The 20,477-nt window shown below is 47.7% G+C and overlaps 1 protein-coding gene across 20 annotated transcripts in view; it reads right to left on the bottom strand.

The window, feature by feature from the left end:
- LOC149362430 (uncharacterized) overlaps window positions 1-20,477 on the bottom strand; it is a 131,004-nt gene that overhangs the window by 48,869 nt on the left and 61,658 nt on the right. For 13 of the 20 annotated variants that reach the window (XM_089573013.1, XM_089573014.1, XM_089573025.1 and 10 more), the window contains 4 exons: window positions 19,529-19,689; window positions 9,075-9,178; window positions 5,831-6,007; window positions 2,438-2,684 (listed from right to left, as the gene is read on the bottom strand). In XM_089573013.1, coding sequence (XP_089429139.1) covers window positions 2,438-2,684; window positions 5,831-6,007; window positions 9,075-9,178; window positions 19,529-19,689 — 689 coding nt within the window. The remainder of the gene's footprint in view (window positions 1-2,437; window positions 2,685-5,830; window positions 6,008-9,074; window positions 9,179-19,528; window positions 19,690-20,477) is intronic. The other 7 variants (XM_089573020.1, XM_089573028.1, XM_089573021.1 and 4 more) reach the window with 7 other exon arrangements.

Here is a 20,477-nt window from a genome sequence, read left to right on the forward strand (position 1 = left end):
GCAGCAGGGAGCCCCCATCGAAGTAGTGGGGGGCCGAGTAGGCCTGGACTCCCACGTGGCTTTATTGACCACTCATTTGTTGACTTTCGGTTTTCGGTTTCTGGCCGAGCTACCACTTTTTGAAGTGGCATCTCTGATTAGTTGCGTTGCAACGACGTTTCATGGCACTTATTTTTCGCAGACGCTTTAAATTTGGAATAATTTCGGGACTTTCATTTGCGGTTTTCTCAGCAACGTAGCCACCTTTCGAAGCAGAAAAAACATCTGCAGTGTTAGCGAGAAATAGCCTATCCGTCTTGTATAGTTTGATGTTTCCCTTTAGTGTCCCCTGAAATTAGCAGCCGTAAAAGGCGACTACTCGCACTGTATTTCATGGTGTCAGAATGGCAGGCCTCGTCGAGTATGCAACTGCAGCTCGAAATAAGTAGCCCTGGTCATTGGAAAAGTAATCTAAATAGGCAGCATCCGGGTCAACAGATTGTGCTGGAATATGCAATGTAGACTGTGAGGATGCAATGACTCTCCACATGGAGCCTAGTTTATCGGCAGACGAGCTGCGAAAGGTGATATACCTTAATGTAATCAGTTTCAATTCACTGTTTAAAGGATCTGTGGAACCACCCTGTCATGGGAAAGCAATAGGTTGGCTGAATTCCGGATGTTTTCTCTGTTATGTTTTCCCTTGGAAACAGCCCGTCGCTGCATTGCACAATATGGATCCGAAGGGGAGAATGGACGCCAACATGCCGCCATCAAGAGCGGTGTCTTTAGCCTGAAAGCGACGTTGCTTCAAGAAGGCACTGTAGTTTTGTCGTTTCTGCCGCCTGTCGCGCGCCCCACCTAAGTTTGTCTCCGCGTTGTACTTGAACCATGTGAACCGCAGTTTTATTAATCAACTGCCTAAATGCGTCCTTGCGTTACGACAATGCTTACAGCACTGTACCTCTGCAAAGCCCATTTAAACAGAAATGAGATTTATCTGCGCTTGTAGGGTTTCATTCCTGGCATGGTAGAAATAGTGGACCCGTTAGAACGGATCTGGTTTTCGCTCGGCAGGCTTGCACTCAACGACAGTTGGTGTGACCCGTTTCACCGACGGGCGGCTTCAGCACTCGTTGTCACTCGCTCAGAAGGTTACGGACAGACGTGTCGCATGATTTGATGTTTTCTGGGCGAATAGCCTCTTCCATCGGCTTGTATAAGACAAGAATATCTGCGCCTTGAGAGGTGGGTAATTTTCTTTAACGCGTAGCTTCATAGTAGACTACCAACAATATGGTTTATGGGGGTTTAACGCCCCAGAACGACTTAGCCTATGAGGGACGTAGTGGTGAAGGGTTCCGGAAATTTCGACCACCTGGGGGCTTTAGCGACTAAAAATATAGCTAAATCCTTCTGGAAAACTTTAAATGGAAGCCGCGTGAGCTGCTTATCATCCATGGCTTAGAAAGGAAAAGAGAAAATAAAACCATTGCAGCTATTCAACCCTCTTTTGTTGTTTCCCTCAAATAATTACCAATCACCCAGTCCACGCCCTTCTTCAAGAATCGACTTCAAGAGGATGCGATATCACACACTTGGAAGGAGTGAGTACCACATTGACAAGGCAGCTTACGTGTCCGTAATGCGGAGAAGCAGGAGAATGCTGAACGAACCCCATAGAAATGTTATGCTTCTTGCGTATAACACCAAGGCGTTAACGACGTGATAGTGGTTTATTTAGCACACGTGAATAGGATCCTACCAGCGCTGCAAAACTCAGCGGTATTTAAATTACTGCGTGTTGTTTATAGTCGCAAACATAATTACACCATAATTTTAAAATATACGAACATTCCCCTATACTTTCTTTAATTTCCAACACTGTTGGTTTCCTTCATGTGATTCACAGTTATGCAGTCGCTGCTATGGACAGTGCTCTAATCTGCGCGTAGGTATCATTGCCGAAGCATGGTTTGACGCTGTCTCCACGGAATTTCTCATTCCGGCGTTCCTGTGTTACGAGCTTGTGTTTTTACATTGCCCCTTTTCGTAATCACTGAATGTTGTAATTCCGCTGCAAACGCGTGAGATTTGGTTAAGCCACAAGTAATAGCCTTTCCCTCATTGCTTTTGCCTATGGCTCACTTCTGACTAGCTGAGGCGACTGGATGGAGCCTTGGCCCTCGGGGCGGTTTTAAAGAGCTGTTCCAACCGGTCCCCTCTTAATCCTGCGCCAGTGAGGTTTAGAAATAAGAGTGTTCCTTCATTCATTACTTCATTCATTCATTCATTCATTCATTCATTTATTTACTTGTATCTTTATAGAGCCAGTAGAGTCCGTGCAAGAGCAAATTATTTCACGCAGCGTACAGCTGATTATTTTTCGTCCCAAGAACAATGACAAAAAGTCGAAAGTATGTACTAGACGAGGAATTCCCAGATTTGAGAGACTCACTCCAACGAGAACGAGAGGCCGTACTTCGGGACATGCTTTCTGTCGTAGACGGAATATGCGTGTCGGATGTAATCCTTCAGAGGCTCTTCGAAGTCACCGGTCAGATTGTTCTTCCCGTACCTGTAGAGGGAGTCGTAAAAGATGTAGTCGCAAGAGCCCTCGATGGGAGGTAAGGCCATCGCCGAGAAGGATTCCCCAACCCCGCAGAATACCGCCTGCCTCAGGTCCTCCGGTATGTCTTTTCGCTCTGCAAGAATGAACAAAGAATTAATAGATCAGTGAGAGGCGTATTTTCAGTGCAGCCTTGGACATTATGTGCGCCAGAATGATGGACTGCAGAAAAAGTGAAGCACCCACTGCTTTAAGACGATGGATGCGTGGCGGACACTTACTATTGTTAGCATCGTCGGCACCTAACGTTCACCTATTTCAAAGTTGTAAGCTATGTGGGGCTCCCGACATACATCCCATACATCCATTATGTTGTCATAAGGTTGGTTGGTTTATGGGGTTTAACGTCCCAAAGCGACTGAGGCTATGAGAGACGCCGTAGTGGAGGGCTCCAGAAATTTCGACCACCTGGGGTTCTTCAACGTGCACTCACATCGCACAGTACACGGGCCTCTAGAATTTCTCCTCCAAAGAAATTCCAGCCGCCGCGGCCGGGATCGAACCCGCGTCTTTCGGGTCAGCAGCCGAGCACCATAACCACTCAGCCACCGCGGCGGCGTTGTCATAAGGAGTGAATGGGTGGAGTAGTGGTCATGTGTTTTATTCCTTATAAAAACGTTACGATATTTATGACATCCCATGGACATTCTACAGACCCTCTTTAAATTATTTCGTAAGCGCGGTTTGCCTGGGAATCAATGTAAGCATGGTGGTGTGCGGTGGGCTATGGCACCCCAATACCTGTCACTTCATCGCTCCAAGGGAGGGACAAAGCCTGGAAGCGCTCAACTCGCACTAAAATTTCCTAAGCAAAGAAAACAGAGAACGCGTAGATGGATGGCAACAACCGGTCCGTCGCATGGGCCACTGCGACATCCGGGCGGCCGAATGAAAGCGTTGATCGGTAAGCGTAGCTCTATCACAGTACTTCAGCATTTTCATCACCTAATAATGCCACCTCTACTACTCACCGCTAGCAAGATTTCCCTGAAAACGAGAGTCCATCAAGAAATGCTAGATCGTGAAAGTCGCATACACATCATAATAAGCAAAAGTAGCCAATTTATAAAATCATTTAATCGGCACAAACTAAACGACATAAAAAAACAAACACAGAAATTGTTCTGCAAGCAAGCACTAATGCACAGAATAAAGCCTCAACAGCGGAGATAAAATCAGACACTAGACGTAAGAGATATGCGCAGAGGGACGGAAATACTCGAGATGTCACTAGTAATCTAGACAAGAAAACTAAAGTGGCGGCGGAATTCTGCTTGTGTTTGTACAGTAGCAGATGTAAGCACGCCGGTGATGTGAGAAGCAGCAGCTGCGAATAGATCTACCGAGAGTAAGAGGGAGAATGAAAACCGTGCAAGCAACACAAAGCGGAAAGACGCTTTGAGATAAGCAGTAGAACTTTTTGTTGGGCTAGATGGTGCATGTTGTAAGAAAACAACTGTAGTGCAACCAAGACGAACACAAGAGCACGCAAGGTGAGCACGCCCGGTTAGTAAAAGACGTAAGTGGTGCACACCTTTCTCAGCACTGCGCTGAGTGTTATGAATGCCCTCGAGCGGCAGAACATTTGCCACAGGCTAGATAAAAGTACTGCAAAAAGTGTCAACCACGGCTTCATAAGATAAAGATTTTAGGTAGAAGCAAAGACACAAGGGCAAGGGAACTATTGGAAGCATTTCATATAAGGAAGAGAGGTGTATCTTGTGTTATCGATACGCCGGTGAGCCTCTTCAAATCGGAAATGGCGTATCTTGAACGGTTGTGTAGATAGTGTTGTGTGGAAACTGGTATCCCTCTGCACGTGTCCTGGTTTTCCTTATATTTGTTGCGCTGTTAGTGAATAAAGTTAGATGAAGTTTAGCGCCAGTCCTGTGTGGTCCTCTCTTGTGTGCGTCCTGGTTGCGCTGCAGTTCTTTTCTTACGAGATCAGCAGTGAAGTGCACATCTGTTGAGAGACAGCGGATATATTTAGAGTAGGATTTATTAAGTTCGGTTAAAGTGATGGTCAATTAGTAACAATTCTCTCTATAATACTAACCCACTGAAACTATGCAGGCAAACGTCATTCTCTCTGTCTTTAGCAGACAAGAAAAAAATTACGTTTGTAATTTCTTCTCTAGCCCTGGATTCGAAATCTTGTATTTAATCCTTTACCCTGTATCTCGTCTTACTCCAGTCATACTCACCACCACCATCTTAGTTCATTAATACCATATCTTGCATTGACATATTTATTAAACTTAATATACTTTGCTCGTTCGGTAACCAATTCTAATATTCTTATATTATAAAGATGTTTGTACTTTGTGTGCTTTGTATTCGAATGCGAATGAGTTCCCCAAAGTCATTTGGTGGCAACATTTAATGTCATTCGAACCTAAAGACATTAAATGTTGCCGTGTAGCAGCCGATTAATGACATTAGGTGCTGATGTCATTCGATTCGAATTGCATTATCTTTGCTAGTATGACAGGAGTATTAGAGTGGACGTAGTGAACATGTTGATGAGAAGGAAGCATTTTGTATGGCCTGAATAAGTGTGCAGCTTTGTGGACTAAAGCGCTGTGTCAGCACGCAGTAGTCGCCGTCTACTCGAACACTTGCTTTTCTGAAACACATGTACAAGTCACCATTCCTCGAAACCAGGTGATGAGGTTCTAGGAATGCGTTTTTACGTAGAAAAAAGCAGCGCGGTACGGCACACAGAAAAACCTGTTAAATTTAATTGGGTATGTGGTGGTTAACGTCCCGAAGGTAGACATGTGCTATCAGGAATGCCGTAGTGAAGGACTCCGGATTAATTTATACCACTTGGGGTTCTTTAACGAGCGCTCTCATCGGACTGCCCTCGAGAGGCTCAATTGTACAATTTGGCTCGAAGTATTCAGTTTGGTGTCGGTCAGAGAGCTTCTTTTCCTGGCACCTAGCGAAGGAGTTGCTTCCTGCGCAACCCAGGTAGAAAACTTCTTTCCACACCGACAAGAGCAGTGGCAGAATGTCCTAAGAGCTCTAAATTTCTGGACAGTCACAATTTCATAGAATATGTCTTTGGCATTACGGAAACTTCAAATACTCGACTTCAGTTTATAACAAGTCTAATGTTCAAGGCAGCCTTTGTGACTTTCTGTCAGGCTCAAAACTATGAAAAATTGGTCAAGATTATGCTGCAAAATAGTCACTGCGCTTGTGCCTAGAACTACTCACTGGGGGGCCCTTGCGGCACCGGCACTGGCGGAGCCTCTGTCAGACTGGTACTTGTGGTAGTGGTTGTCTTTGAAGGTACCGTGTCTATGATGCTCGTTGTTGTAGTTGTGGAAGTGTAGGCTCGCCTCACTGCCGTCGTTTGTTGGACTCTCAGGGTTGACAACGTGATGGACTGCACTGCAAAGAGCCCGTTTGATAAAAAGCTTGGCTACCATTCCTTTATTCCATGTTGTACTCTTTAGCAGTGTCGCTGAAGTCCGCTTCAGACTGACGCAAGATTGCTTTTCGACCGTACTCAGAAACAGTGCCAGTATTCGTATTTAAATTGTGCCCACAGTAAATTGCTGCCCACCTCGAAGCGCTACAGGACAGAAGGAAGGCATCCTTCCTTGGCTGTGCCCTACAACTTTCCTGTATGCTCAACTACCCAGCTGTCCACTTCACCGAACGAACACCATGAGACGTTACTTTTCACGTCAGAAATTAACCTAGTTCAAGCCACATGGACCCTCAGATAAGTATGGTGTTCGTTCACCGCACCACGGCCTCTACTGCACGCATGTCGCCGCCACTGAAGAGATCGCCGCTCTGACGGTAGTCCATAGGGCAGAAAGACTTAGACACCACCCACACACCCACCCTCCCCTATAGCCACAGAGGCACGAATCACTCCTTATTCTATCCTCATTCTAAAGAACTTTATTATAATTTGCACAGGTAGTCCAAGTTGCCTTACCACCAGATGTAAACATGACCTTATATCTTACATGGCAACCACATATCTTCATCATATACGCGTATTTACCTTTAGGAGACCCTATAAGGGAACATTACGTACGGTGACTTACGTTATAAACGCATACGTACTTTTCTAATGGACTTCTAGATGCCTTGGCATTCACTGCAGCGGAAGAACTTTTCACTTCCTTCTGAATATCAACGCTAGAGGAAGACTGAACGACATCCCCAGGACTACAATTTCGAAAAGTAGGCGCTGCCCATAGAAAGTACCGCACATTACGCTCCAAGACGCACTCCTGCCACCCATGGTTGAGCATAGACGCTGAGAAGGAAATTTTAATCGCCATGCTCAAACACTTTCGCTCGCATGGAGCCAAATAACGCACTGCGTTACTAAGCGTCCAGGTATTTCCCATTACTAGGAATATAGCATTATAGTGAGAGAAAACACTTTCACTGGACTAGTCTTTGAGGTCGGCAATCACCACACTTTGACCTGTAATGCTCCACTACCCCATGTAGTTTTTTATTTGAAACCGATACGCTGAATGGTTTTTGAGATGGTTTATAGTTTACCTGGTTTAAGGTCCCAAAGCGACTCAAGCTATGAGAGACGCGGTAATGAACAGCTCCGCTAATTTCGACCACCTGGGGCTCTTTACAGTGCACTGACATACCACACCAAACTGGCCTCTAGCATTTCGCTTCCATCGAGTGGCGAGGTTGGTTTTGGAGACGAGAAAAAAAATTGCGAGCACAATACAACGTGGTCCAAGAAGGACAAACGATAGGATTAATGCTAAACATCAACTCTCTTTACTGACAGAAGCACATACATACAACGAAGCACGTGCAAGAACACACACGATAGTAAAAATTCGAATACACCAGCACCCTCGGCATCGAAAAAAAAAGCGAGGAAAATTTTTCAAGTGGCGGGAAAGGCGGATGGTGCTATGCCTGCTCGAGAAAGCTGTAGATGCTCCGCAACACTTACATCCCTGCGAGCCCTATTTTGCCGCCTATCTTAATATTCAAAGACAGCCTCCTTTAGAGGAAAAGAGGAGAACTGCAGCTTCTCTATTGCTCTACAACTTTGATTTATTTTTAGTAAGCTAAGCAGAAAAAAATAACTTGACTAGTTCACACATTTTCCGCTATCCAGCACCCCAGGAGGGTTCAGTGTTCGCCTAGCAGATCATCTCAAACCCTTTGTCGCCCTATTTTTTCTTCTCTATGTCTCATATATGTCGGGTGTCTTGGGTTATCGCAGTCATCAGCCTAACTACGTAGACCGCAGGACAGCGGTGTCTCCTGCTGACCGCGTCATACTTTTCCTGCCTCAGCTGCGGCTGCTCTACCCCTCAAATCTATCTTGTCCTTTGGCGCACCTGAACCTTTGTTGACCCCTGCAACGTGCGCCTTTCTTGAGGCCCAGCCCTTTTATTAAACAACCCATGGTTGTCGGCTAAGTGCAAGGGCTTCAAAATGTTATGAGGGTTGGGAGTTGGAGGGACCTGACGCGTGAGGATCGAGGGAGGTTGGGGGGTAGAAACACAACAGGCAGAAAACATGTTGTCCTTTATGGCCACTGAAGATTGAGTGTCATTTTAAAAGCGATGGATGACCGAGAAAGAACGGAAGAACCGATACTCCTGAGGACCGTTTCTCTAGCGCGGCTGAAGGGCTACGAAACCCTAATTCAACAGCCTTCGAGAGTTAGTTTTCGTATAAGTACGAAGAACACATTAGGCTGCCGGGGTTTCTTTTCCTTTTATAATTTCTTTGGCAGTTGCCTCTGCATTTGGAGCTGTCGGCGAGTGCAAATTTCCGCAGAGCGCAATGCATCATCATCACCATCATAATCAGCCTGATTACGTCCACTGCAGGGCAAAATCATCTCGCGTGTCTCTCTAATTAACCCTGTCCTTCACCGGGGCTACCGTCGGGGGCTGCCGTATTCCCGCAAACTTCTTAATCTCATCCGCCCACCTTTCTGCCGCCCCTGATACGTTTGCCTGCTCTTGGTATCGACTCCGTTGCCCTTAAGGACCAGCAGTTATCTTGCCTTCGCATTACATGCCCTGCCGAAGCCCACTTCTTCTCTGGATTTCGATTAGGATGTCATTAACCCGCGTTTGTTGCCTCGCCACTCCGCCCGCTTCCGAACTCTTAAAGTTACACCTATCATTTTTCTTTCCATAGCAATGCATAGTCGCACTCTTTGTAGAAACCCATCTAAGCGGAACCCGTCCGATCGTCCCAGTGAGACCTCAGTCGGATCAACATTATTTCAAAGCGATTGCCGGTCGTTCCACCTGGAGATATAAGTTTAAAACAACGTGTCTTCTTATTTTTTCTATCAAAGTCTGGTTCTCCTGAAAACCCACTGCGTTCAGAGCCAGAAGCCGCTAAGGCAAAAGTTATTGTCCGCCAAAAAAAGGAAATCTGATATAAAGGGGATTACAAAAGCACGGCGGAAGGAAAAACTACACGCACTCACTTATTTTGACGAGCATGTACGTAAGGAAGGCCGACAAGAGGAGGAAAACCACGCACCACCAGACGAGGAACGGGCGCATGCGAAGCTTGCCATCTTGGTCCATCCTGCAAGAGCACAAAGCTTTCGCTTTCTGCGTCCGCCGTTCAGTCTTAAGCAGCTCTCTAACTGAATAAGTCTGTTTAATAAAAGTGCTCAACAAGCCCAACGGTGGCTCCAGCGCCCTGTCATGCAGTTCCTCAATCCCCTCTTTCGCTAAGTATAACTCAAGAAGGAACTCCCTTCGAGAGAGCACCCGCAACCAATGGTGTCGGACTAACGCCAAGAGAGCGCAGTAATCCGCCTTGAATATGCGAGTGGCCGTGGCAGGTGCAAAGCGGTCGACGTGGAAATCACAGCAGTAGGTCGGCACTAGTGGTTTGACAGCTTGTCTTGAAAGGCTTTTACCGCTTCCTTCCTGAGTTGTAAATGACTAGAAACATAACCACCTTTAGTTCGAACCACGTAAGGTATGCACGAACAGGCATCTGCCTACATACATACATACATACATGCATACATACATACATACATACATACATACATACATACATACATACATACATACATACATACATACATACATACATACATACATACATACATACATACATACATACATACATACGCCGCCGCGGTGGCTCAGTGGTTATGGTGCTCGGCTGCTGACCCAAAAGACGCGGGTTCGATCCCGGCCGCGGCGGCTAGAATTTCTTTGGAGGAGAAATTCTGGAGGCCCGTGTACTGTGCGATGTCAGTGCACGTTAAAGAACCCCAGGTGGTCGAAATTTCCGGAGCCCTTCACTACGGCGTCTCATAGCCTCAGTCGCTTTGGGACGTTAAACCCCATAAACCAAACATACATACATACATACATACATACATACATACATACATACATACATACATACATACATACATACATACATACATACATACATACATACATACATACATACATACATACATACATACATACATACATACATACATACATACATACATACATACATACATACATACATACATACATACATACATACATACATACATACATACATACATACATACATACATACTGTAGTGAATTACAATGAACGCGCCTGAACTATTATAAATGCGCCTCAGGTTGCCTCGATGGCAGACGAAGAAGTTGACGACGAAGTGTGCCGGCGCGCGGCTCCAGCTCTCTGGCTGTGTAGACTGACTGTGATTTTGCTGCCGTCCGCTCAGCTGTTTGGTGAACTGTATAGCTGAGTTCACGAGTACGCGAACCCCCTTTCATTTGGTGGAGGTTGCGGTCGTCTGACGCCCTGGACCTTCGCAGCCGTCTTCTCCCGCCGCTCACAATGCCTAAGGACTCCGTGCCCAGTCATGCCCCACCCACCCCAACCGTTCTGTGCGCTGGAGCGCTGCGGCAGCGTGATCCCGCTTTCTTCAGTGGCACCGGCGACGATGACGTCGAGGATTGGCTGGCATCGTACGAACGGGTGAGCACCCATGCACTCAAACTCAACAACGTCATCTTCTACCTTTCGGACGTTGCGAACCTATGGTTCAGAAACCACGAATCCGACATCCCCACGTGGTCAGCTTTCAAGTCCAATTTTTCTGATGTATTTGGCAGGCCTGCGGTGCGCAAGCTGCGCGCGGAACAACGCCTGCGAAGTCGGGCGCAGCTGCCTGGTGAAAATTTCACCAGCTACAAGAGGACGTTGTGAACCTGTGCACACGAGTTGATGCCTCTATGTCTGAGCGCGCCAAGATTGAGAACATTTTGAAAGGAATCGAGGACGATGCGTTCCAGATGCTTCTGGCACGCAATTCCACCACAGTCGCCGACGTCATTACTCATTGCCAGAACTTTGACGAACTTCGGAAGCGACGCATCCTCACCCGTTCTCCGCTCTCGCAGCAGGAATCGCTTGCTTACCTCACATCTGACACCGACCCGGCGCAACTGTCACCGCAGATAAAGCAGTTTGCTCGGGAGGAAGTCGCGCGTCAGCTCTCGTTGATGCCCTCCAGTCACGACGCTGCGACTCCTCTGGTGGCGCCATTGCAGGAGGTCATCCGCCATGAAGTTGCCGAGGCTATTCCTACTGCACATCCAGTCCCTTCGGTTGCTCCCTTAACCTACGCCGAAGCTCAGTATCCCCAACCATCTCCTATACCCGCCCGGATGACCTACGCAGAAGCAGCGGCGCGCTCGTGCCCCTGACTGTTCCACCTCGTCAGCCCGTCCTGCGCCCCGCCCCGTCTCTACGACCAGCCCCGGTTTCTTCGCCGTCTCCGCAGCGGCTTTACAACCCTTGGCGCACATCGGATAACCGTCCCATCTGTTACTCCTGTGGGTACCCGGGACATGTCGCCCGCCACTGTCGCCGTCGCATGGTGGCATCGCCAACCATCTCGACCCCTGTGCATCCATCCCAGATGTTTTATTCGGCTTCTCCATCCTCGCCGTTAGACGCGTACGCCCCCGACCGTCGTGCTTACGAGACCCGACGTTCTCCATCACCGCGCCGCCGCTCACTGTCACCAATGCGCCGTCGCCCTCCCTCCGCTGAAGAGGGAAACTAAGATCCGCAGTTCCGGAGGCAAGAACTGCGCGCTGTTCGAAAAGCTCAAGGCCTCCGTTTTCCCCACGCAACGTTCTTCAGGTCATCGTCGACGGACTGCCGGTACATGCGCTTATCGACACGGGTGCTTCAGTATCAGTGATTCACGAAAAACTCTGCCGCCGCTTGCGCAAAGTCACGACGTCATTTACGGGTCTCTCGCTCCGCACCGCTAGTGAACAGTGCATTGCCCCTCTCGCCTCGTGCACAGCGCGAGTCATCATTGACGATATATTGTATCCAGTCGAATTGTTGGTGCTGTCCTCGTGCTCACATGACATAATTCTCGGGTGGGACTTTCTGTCACACAACAACGCCGTCATTGATTGCGCCCGCGCTGAAGTTGAATTTTTTTCCTTTTTTTGACGAGCTTACTACTGAAACCTCTGCCCCCTTGCGACTCAAGGTCACTATCGCTGAAGATGTTGAAGTAGCGCCGGGAGCATCTGCCCTTGTTTCCCTGTCGTGCCGTGCCGCGTCGGATGACACCGTTTTATTTACGCCATCTGCTTCCTTTGTACGCCGGAAGAACCTGCCGCTACCTTCTGCTGTCCTCGATGTTCGGCGGGGTGCCACGAAGATGCTGCTCTACAATCCATCCTCGTGTGCCCTTACCCTGCTACCTGGTGAGTCCCCTGGCTGCATTCAACCTGTCTGCCTTCTCTCTGTCCTTAATGTCCACGAGGCAGCCAGCGGTCCCTCTCTAAACGCCATGCATTCCGAGCTTGCTACTGAACCTGAGCCTGACGAACTTCTCCGCGCCGCCATCGACGATACTCTTCCGTCCACCTACCGTCAGCAGCTTTCAGCCCTTCTCCACACTTTCCGCTTCGCTTTCGATGCAGCCCATCAGCCTTTAGGCCGTACATCAACCGTGGCTCATCGCATTGAGACCGGCTCCCACCCGCCTTTTCGGCAGCGCCCCTATCGCGTGTCTGCGGCTGAGCGTCAAGTGATAAGTGAGCACGTTGAAGACATGCTGCACCGCGGCGTCATCCGTCCCTCTCACAGCCCTTGGTCTTCTCCTGTGGTGCTGGTCAAGAAGAAAGACGGTTCTATCAGATTGTGTCGATTACCGCCGACTGAACAAAATTACCCACAAAGACAATTATCCGCTTCCCCGCATCGATGACGCTCTTGACTGTCTCCAAGGCGCCGAATACTTCTCCTCTCTTGACTTGCGTTCGGGCTACTGGCAGGTCCCGATGGCTGCCGCTGACCGTGAGAAGACCGCATTCGTTACCCCCGACGGCCTTTACGAGTTCACCGTTATGCCATTCGTCCTGTGCAACGCGCCAGCTACATTCGAAAGAATGATGGATAACGTCTTACGGAAGCTGAAGTGGCATGCGTGCCTCTGTTACTTGGACGATATCGTTGTCTTTTCGGCAGATTTTTCCACTCACCTCACGCGCCTGCAGCAGGTTCTGACTTGCCTCACCGACGCCGGCCTACAGCTTAATCTGAAGAAGTGCCACTTCGGCGCCCGGCAGCTAACCATCTTGGGTCACATTGTATCTAAGGAAGGCGTTCTCCCCGACCCGGCCAAACTTCGCGCTGTTGCGGAGTTTCCCAAGCCGACAACAATGAAGCAGCTTCGGAGCTTTATCGGTCTGTGCTCCTATTTTCGGCGCTTCGTCCGCAATTTTGCGTCGATCATTGCGCCACTCACGAAACTGCTTGGAACCGACAACCACCTGTCCGCTTGGTCCCCCGAATGCGAAGACGCGTTCACCACACTGCGCCGTCTTCTTACCTCGCCGCCCATACTTCGCCACTACGATCCGAGAGCCCCTACCGAGGTGCATACTGGTGCAAGTGGCGTCGGCCTCGGAGCTGTCCTGACTCAGCGGAAAGATGGTTATGAGGAATACGTCGTGGCGTATGCGAGTCGGGTGCTCAGCAAGGCTGAATGCAACTATTCCGTTACGGAGAAGGAATGTTTAGCGATCGTCTCGGCACTCATGAAATTTCGACCCTATCTGTACGGCCGCCAGTTTGGTGTCGTCACGGACCATCACGCGCTTTGCTGGTTGTCGTCTCTTAAAGACCCGGCCGGCCGCCTCGCCAGGTGGGCTCTCCGCCTTCAGGAGTTCGACATCCGCGTTGTATATCGCTCTGGCCGCAGGCACATGGACGCCGACGCTCTATCTCGATCTCCTCTGCCCACCGCCGCTGCATGCTCATCCGTGCCTGAACCCGTCCTCTCGCCTCTTACCACCTCTGATATGCTTGCGGAACAGCGTAAAGACCCGTGGCTTGCGTCGATCATCGACGTCGTGACCAACGCTCACACTGCTGTGCCTTCGCGCACTCTCCGCCGCCAGGCACCCCATTTTGCGTTCCGTGATGGCCTGCTCTACCGCCGTAACTACACGCAAGATGGTCGACGGTGGCTCCTCGCGATACCTCGCCATTTCTGAGATCTCTGCCTCGTTTCACGCTGACCCACAATGTGCCCACGCCGGTGTGTTGAAGACGTTTCAAAGAATATCTCAACGTTATTATTGGCGGAGCATGTACGGGTACATTCGCCAATACGTCCGCTCCTGCATCGCCTGTCAGCGACGCAAGTCTCCCGCGCCCCGTACGAGCGGCCCCTTGAAGCCATTGCCGTGCCCGGCTCGCCCATTCGATCGTGTTGGCGTCGACCTCTACGGCCCGCTGCCCTACACGTTATCTGGGAACCGCTGGATAATTGTTGGCGTCGACCACCTAACCCGATATGCAGAGACCGCCGCACTACCCGCTGCCACTGCTCGTGACGTTGCCCACTTCCTGCTGCACAATTTTGTTCTTCGCCATGGTGCGCCGCGCGAGTTGCTCAGTGATCGAGGCCGTGTCTTTCTTTCGGACGTGGTGGAAGCCCTCCTCAGAGAGTGTCGCATCATTCATCGGACCACCACTGCCTACCACCCTCAAACTAACGGGCTGACTGAGCGCTTTAATCGCACTCTCGGCGATATGCTCACCATGTACGTCTCGTCAGATCAGTCTAACTGGGACGCTGTGCTGCCTTTTGTGACGTACGCATACAATACCGCCACCCAGTCAACCACCGGATTTTCCCTTTCTACCTGTTGTATGGCCGTGAGCCGTCCTCCACAATGGACACGGTATTGCCGTACACTCCGGACGCCTCCGAATGCACGCCCCTTTCCGAACTCGCCAAGCACGCCGAGGAATGTCGCCAACTGGCCCGTTCTTTCACCTCGGACTCCCAAGATCGCCGAAAGCATGAACACGATGCCCATCAAACCGCGCACGCTTTCTCTCCAGGTTCATTAGTTTGGCTTTGGGTCCCCTCCACTACACCAGGACAGTCTTCGAAATTTCGCAGAGAACATCATGGCCCTTACCGCGTCGTCGAATCAACATCCCCTGTTAATTATATTGTAGAGCCGCTTACACCCTCTTCGGACTTGCGTAGTCGCGGCCGTGAGCTTGTCCATGTCAGTCGCCTCAAGACTTATTACGACCCGCTCCTCTTGCCATCACCATAGGTCGCCAGGATGGCTCCTCTTCCATCCCGGGGCCATTGTAGTGAATTACAATGAACGCGCCTGAACTATTATGAATGCGCCTCAGGTTGCCTCGATGGCAGACGAAGAAGTTGACGACGAAGTGTGCCGGCGCGCGGCTCCAGCTCTCTGGCTGTGTAGACTGACTATGATTTTGCTGCCGTCCGCTCAGCTGTTTGGTGAACTGTATAGCTGAGTTCACGAGTACGCGAACCCCCTTTCAATACATACATACATGCATACATACATACATACATACATACATACGTACGTACGTACGTACGTACGTACATACATACATACATACATGCTACATACATGCATGCATACATGCATACATGCATACATACATACATACATACATACATACATACATACATACATACATACATACATACATACATACATACACACACACACACACATACATACATACATACATACGTACATACATACATACATACATACATACATACATACATACATACATACATACATACATACATACATACATACATACATACATACATGCATGCATGCATACATACATACATACATACATGTCAGTGTACGTACGTACACACTGAGCTACGACGGCGGTTACTGAATTTTCTACTTTTGGAGGAGCTGTGTTGGGTGCAATGTAACCTTGAGAATGGTCACCACAGCCACAAATTTTTAAAAAAGACGGTAATAACAAATCGGTGAGTATTGGCGGCCTTCATAAGTATGTCGCACCTAGCTTCTCAATTTCCTACCCTTGTATACTCAGTACTTGCATACATGTGTTAGATATACATACTAATATGTGTAAGCAAAAGCGTGTAACAAGTGCTGTTCCCTGCCTATACGGTCTTTCAAAGCACTACGACTCTTTCGCCACACTGTAGCGTCAGTGATCTCAAGGACCAGTGTTACATGCCTTTAGATACCTATTTCCATCTCCTCACTTGTCCGAGAAATAGCAGCTACCGAAAACTTAAGTGGAGATTAACCGAAGCCGGAAGGGTATCACCCACATTTGCGCCCAACAGAACGTATGCATGTCCGTCCATGCATATGCGTGCACTGCTGCATGTTTGCACGAAGAATAGAAATAATTTCTGAAATAACAGGCAGATTTCATTGTTATTTATTGTTTACTTAAGACGGGAGGTAGATAACCGATTATTGTAGAAACAGAATATTTTTGATAACTGGTAGAAATTACAACATACCGCGGCGGCACCACAACTCATGGCCTCGAAACGTCGCTTGTGGTGTTATGTCAAGTAGCACGTGTGTACATTCTTCGTTACTTAATAAGTTATTCCGTCAGTTCCAAGGCGCTGATAACAAGCTATTAGGGCCTGCACCCTTTCATGCCGCAGGTCCCATGTGGAACGTTGTCCAGGAGAGAATGCGGCAGTTGTGCGAAAACTCTCTAAGCTGCCTATAGCACCAAAGCAGAAGACCCAAGGCAGTCGCTTTGCTTTCAGCAGACAAGAATACGCTCTGTAGGGGGCTCGTTCGAATATATGCGGAAGAAGCCAGCAGGCTTTGATATGAAGAAACGGATGCAGCAGAACTGCTACAGCTCTTTCCTCAGGCCGCCGCGGTGGCTCAGCGGTTATGGTGCTCGGCTGCTGACCCAAAAGACGCGGGTTCGATCCCGGCCGCGGCGGCTAGAATTTCTTTGGAGGAGAAATTCTAGAGGCCCGTGTACTGTGCGATGTCAGTGCACGTTAAAGAACCCCAGGTGGTCGAAATTTCCGGAGCCCTCCACTACGGCGTCTCTCATAGCCTCAGTCGCTTTGGGACGTTAAACCCCATAAACCATAAACCAAACCAGCTCTTTCCTCAGAAAGAGAAGCTAAGTGAAGAGCCATTATAGACAGGTGATAACTCTATAAGGTAGAAAATGCATGCCGCAGGTTCTACCGGGATCCATAATTCTTAATTAATTTTGGTAAATTTATTTTTTAGGAAAGGAAATGGCGCAGTATCTTTTTCGCATATCTCGGCGGACACCGGAACCGCGTCGTAAGGGAAGGGAGGAAAGTGGGAGTGAAAGAAGAAAGAAAGAGGTGCCGTAGTGGAGGTCTCCGGGATAATTTCGACGCCCTGGGGATCCTTAAAGTGCACTGACATCGCACAGCGCACGGGCGCCTTTTGCGTGCCGCCTCAATCGAAACGCGGCCGCCGCGGTCGGGTTCGAACCCGGGTACTCCGGCTCGGTAGACCAATAAATGGCAAATGCGATATTTGCACACAAAGGCGTGTCAGCAAATTAGGACTAAGATGTAAAATGAACGTCAGACACTGCGAATATGTAAATAGTTGAGGCCCTGGGAAGTTTTCATTACCAGGTCAGCTACTTTCTAATATTCAATTAATTCGCTGAGAGAAGTTATCTTGGTTTATTATTATAATGCCAGCGCATAAGCTTTCCTGTCCATTTTATATAACTTGTTTGAAATAGCCCGTTTCAGTTGTCTGTATATAATAAGTTTCACTATCTTTGCCATTTGTGTGGTGTCAATAAAGCCTGCGAAGAGCTAAAAAAAAATCTCGGGAAACAATGCGCTCCAACAGCAAAGTCTTACTGCTTTCAAATGTCCCACGTTTAAAGTTATTCGGTTATGAGACTTTCAGTAACTATCCAAGCCGGCTGCCACAGCGGTGGTTCCGCAATAATCGGTGAACTTCGTTTTTTTAGCTTCATGATAGGTCAGAAATAGGCGCTGTCGGGCTTTATATATATATATATATATATATATATATATAAAAGTAATTCGGTTGACACACGGTAGAAAAACAACAACTTTATTCTAACGTTTCGACCAGGGTCTGGCCTCCGTCAGAGTGATCACTCTGACGAAAGGCCAGACCCTGGTCGAAACGTTAGAATAGAGTTGTTGTTTTTCTACCGTGTGTCAACCGAATTACGTTTATGTGCTACCGGATCCATCCGATCTTCACCCCCTTCTTATATATATATATATATATATATAGGTTGCGAAAGCGTGAAGTACTAGACTGCTTATAAGAATATATAGCGAAGTATACGCTTCGTTAAAGGAAACATATTTATTAAACTCGACGTTTCGATCGGAAGACCGATCTTCTTCAGGAGTGAAGAAGATCGGTCTTCCGATCGAAACGTCGAGTTTAATAAATATGTTTCCTTTAACGAAGCGTATACTTCGCTATATATATATATATATATATAAATATATATATATATATATATATATATATATATATGAAAGAAGCCAACAGCCACAGAAACCAAGGGGAACAGGGGATTTTTAATTTATTTTTTATTTTGTGGTGTTGATCAATTTAGATATTACTGAACATGTTATCGCTTAAAACTAATTGATTAGAAACCACGGATCCCACCGGCGGTAGTGGTTGTTTTTTCTTCTGCTTTTCTAATCAATTAGTTTTAAGCGATAACATGTTCAGTAATATCTAAATTGATCAACACCACAAAATAAAAAATAAATTAAAAATCACCTGTGCCCCTTGGTTTCTGTGGCTGTTGGCTTCTTTCATATTTATAACGAGCCCCTCATTCCCCTTCCCTTGTTTGCTTAATATATATATATATATATATATATATATATATATATATATATATATATATACACAGGGTGGCCCTGCTAACTTGGACCAAGATTTATAAAAAAACTAAGCGTTCTTCAAACTGAAATCGCATGGATGTTGTTAAGGTTCATCTAAAGTTACAGTACGATTTTTTCGCTTCTCCTATTTAAATAATTAGTCGAGATAAATAAATTAACTTTTTAATATAGCTTGAAATGTTTGAGCGTCAATAGGAAAGTTGTGGAGCTCCACAAATATCGTCCAACCCAGGCACTTCCAACGAGATAGATTCAGCCTGGCCGTTTTTATTCGGGAGAAAAGAAAGCCCGCGGAGTTTAAAAAATACCACGTGACAGCGCGCTTCGTGCGCACGGATGTGCCGCGATTACAGCGCTCTCATCCGTGCTTTGTAAGAAACATCACCCGCTTCGGGTATTTCGTGCTGCCCAAGACAGGGCTTCGGTATGTGCTTGGTTCCAAGATATATATATATGTCTTGGGTATGTTCGCAGACATTATCCTGTCCCTCTCCGCCGCCCTCGAGGCAAGAACCCTGTCGGCTGAATCAGGCCCTTGTCATTCGTGCATTCGTGATGGTTAACCTTCACTCACTTGGTTCAGACGGGCTAGTGCACCTGCATTTCTTTGTCATTTCGCTTTGTCATTTCAGAACCTAATGACGTACCTCTCTTGGATCTGCCTGTAGACGGGGGTCGGTACGGTGCTCGAGGTGCTGGTGCTAGCCTTTGCGGGCTTTTTTGCCATAGGCGCTAGTGCTGCGCCCTCCAAGGTGGCTCGGATGGACTTCTTCGAGCGAGCTCTTTTGCCATGGACAGGTGCTGCTTCCTGTTTTTAAGCCAGAAATAGTTAAGTCTTTATATATAGGAAAGGTGATCACAAGTTTTAAAATATAGGGGTTTCGACATAAACAGAGGCTTTTCGTGGTATAGTAATAGCAGTGTTATCGGACATAGAAAGGCGAATCGTGTTAACTAGTGAAGTGATTAATTAAATTCTAACAGTTAAGGCTCCAACTATTACCGATAGGCACCTGAGTTCAAACAGAGATTTGCAGCCGGCCGTAAGCAAAAGCCATATCAGTTTTTAAAATTACGAGAACACGGCTTTGTGACTCAAACAACTTGTCTATTTTGACTATATCTGGAATGTCTATTTGGCTATATCACGCATATCTCGAATGCTGGAACGTCCTTCTTGATGCATTTACCTTTCTCCCTGTCTCATACAGCACATTTTGAGATGTCCACATCATATGAATTCCAGGGCTCTTCTTTCATTTCGTGTTCTTACGCAGTCACTATTTCCAGGCAGAGGTATTCTGCGAGACCAAGGGCCGATGGCTTGAGACAGTACAACAGCTTACAAGCGCGCCTCACAGCGGTATTGTCCTCTAGAGCGCTCCATCGTCCAGTAATAGTATGTAGCACTACCCCTTCTGCAAAAGCACAGTCCAGGTGCGTACTACACAGGCAAGGTGGAGTTCGAATAATAATGCTTGAGACATGAGACATGGGCGATCTAGGTACGGAGTGTAGCGGGCGGGTACTGCTGATGCAACTGTGCGATTAGGTACGCAACGGCGGTTACAGGACGTACAACACAGTAAGGGCCCG

This window comes from Amblyomma mixtum, chromosome 2, assembly GCF_055824585.1.
Source record: "Amblyomma mixtum isolate Tamu chromosome 2, ASM5582458v1, whole genome shotgun sequence".
Classification (NCBI taxonomy): domain Eukaryota; kingdom Metazoa; phylum Arthropoda; class Arachnida; order Ixodida; family Ixodidae; genus Amblyomma; species Amblyomma mixtum.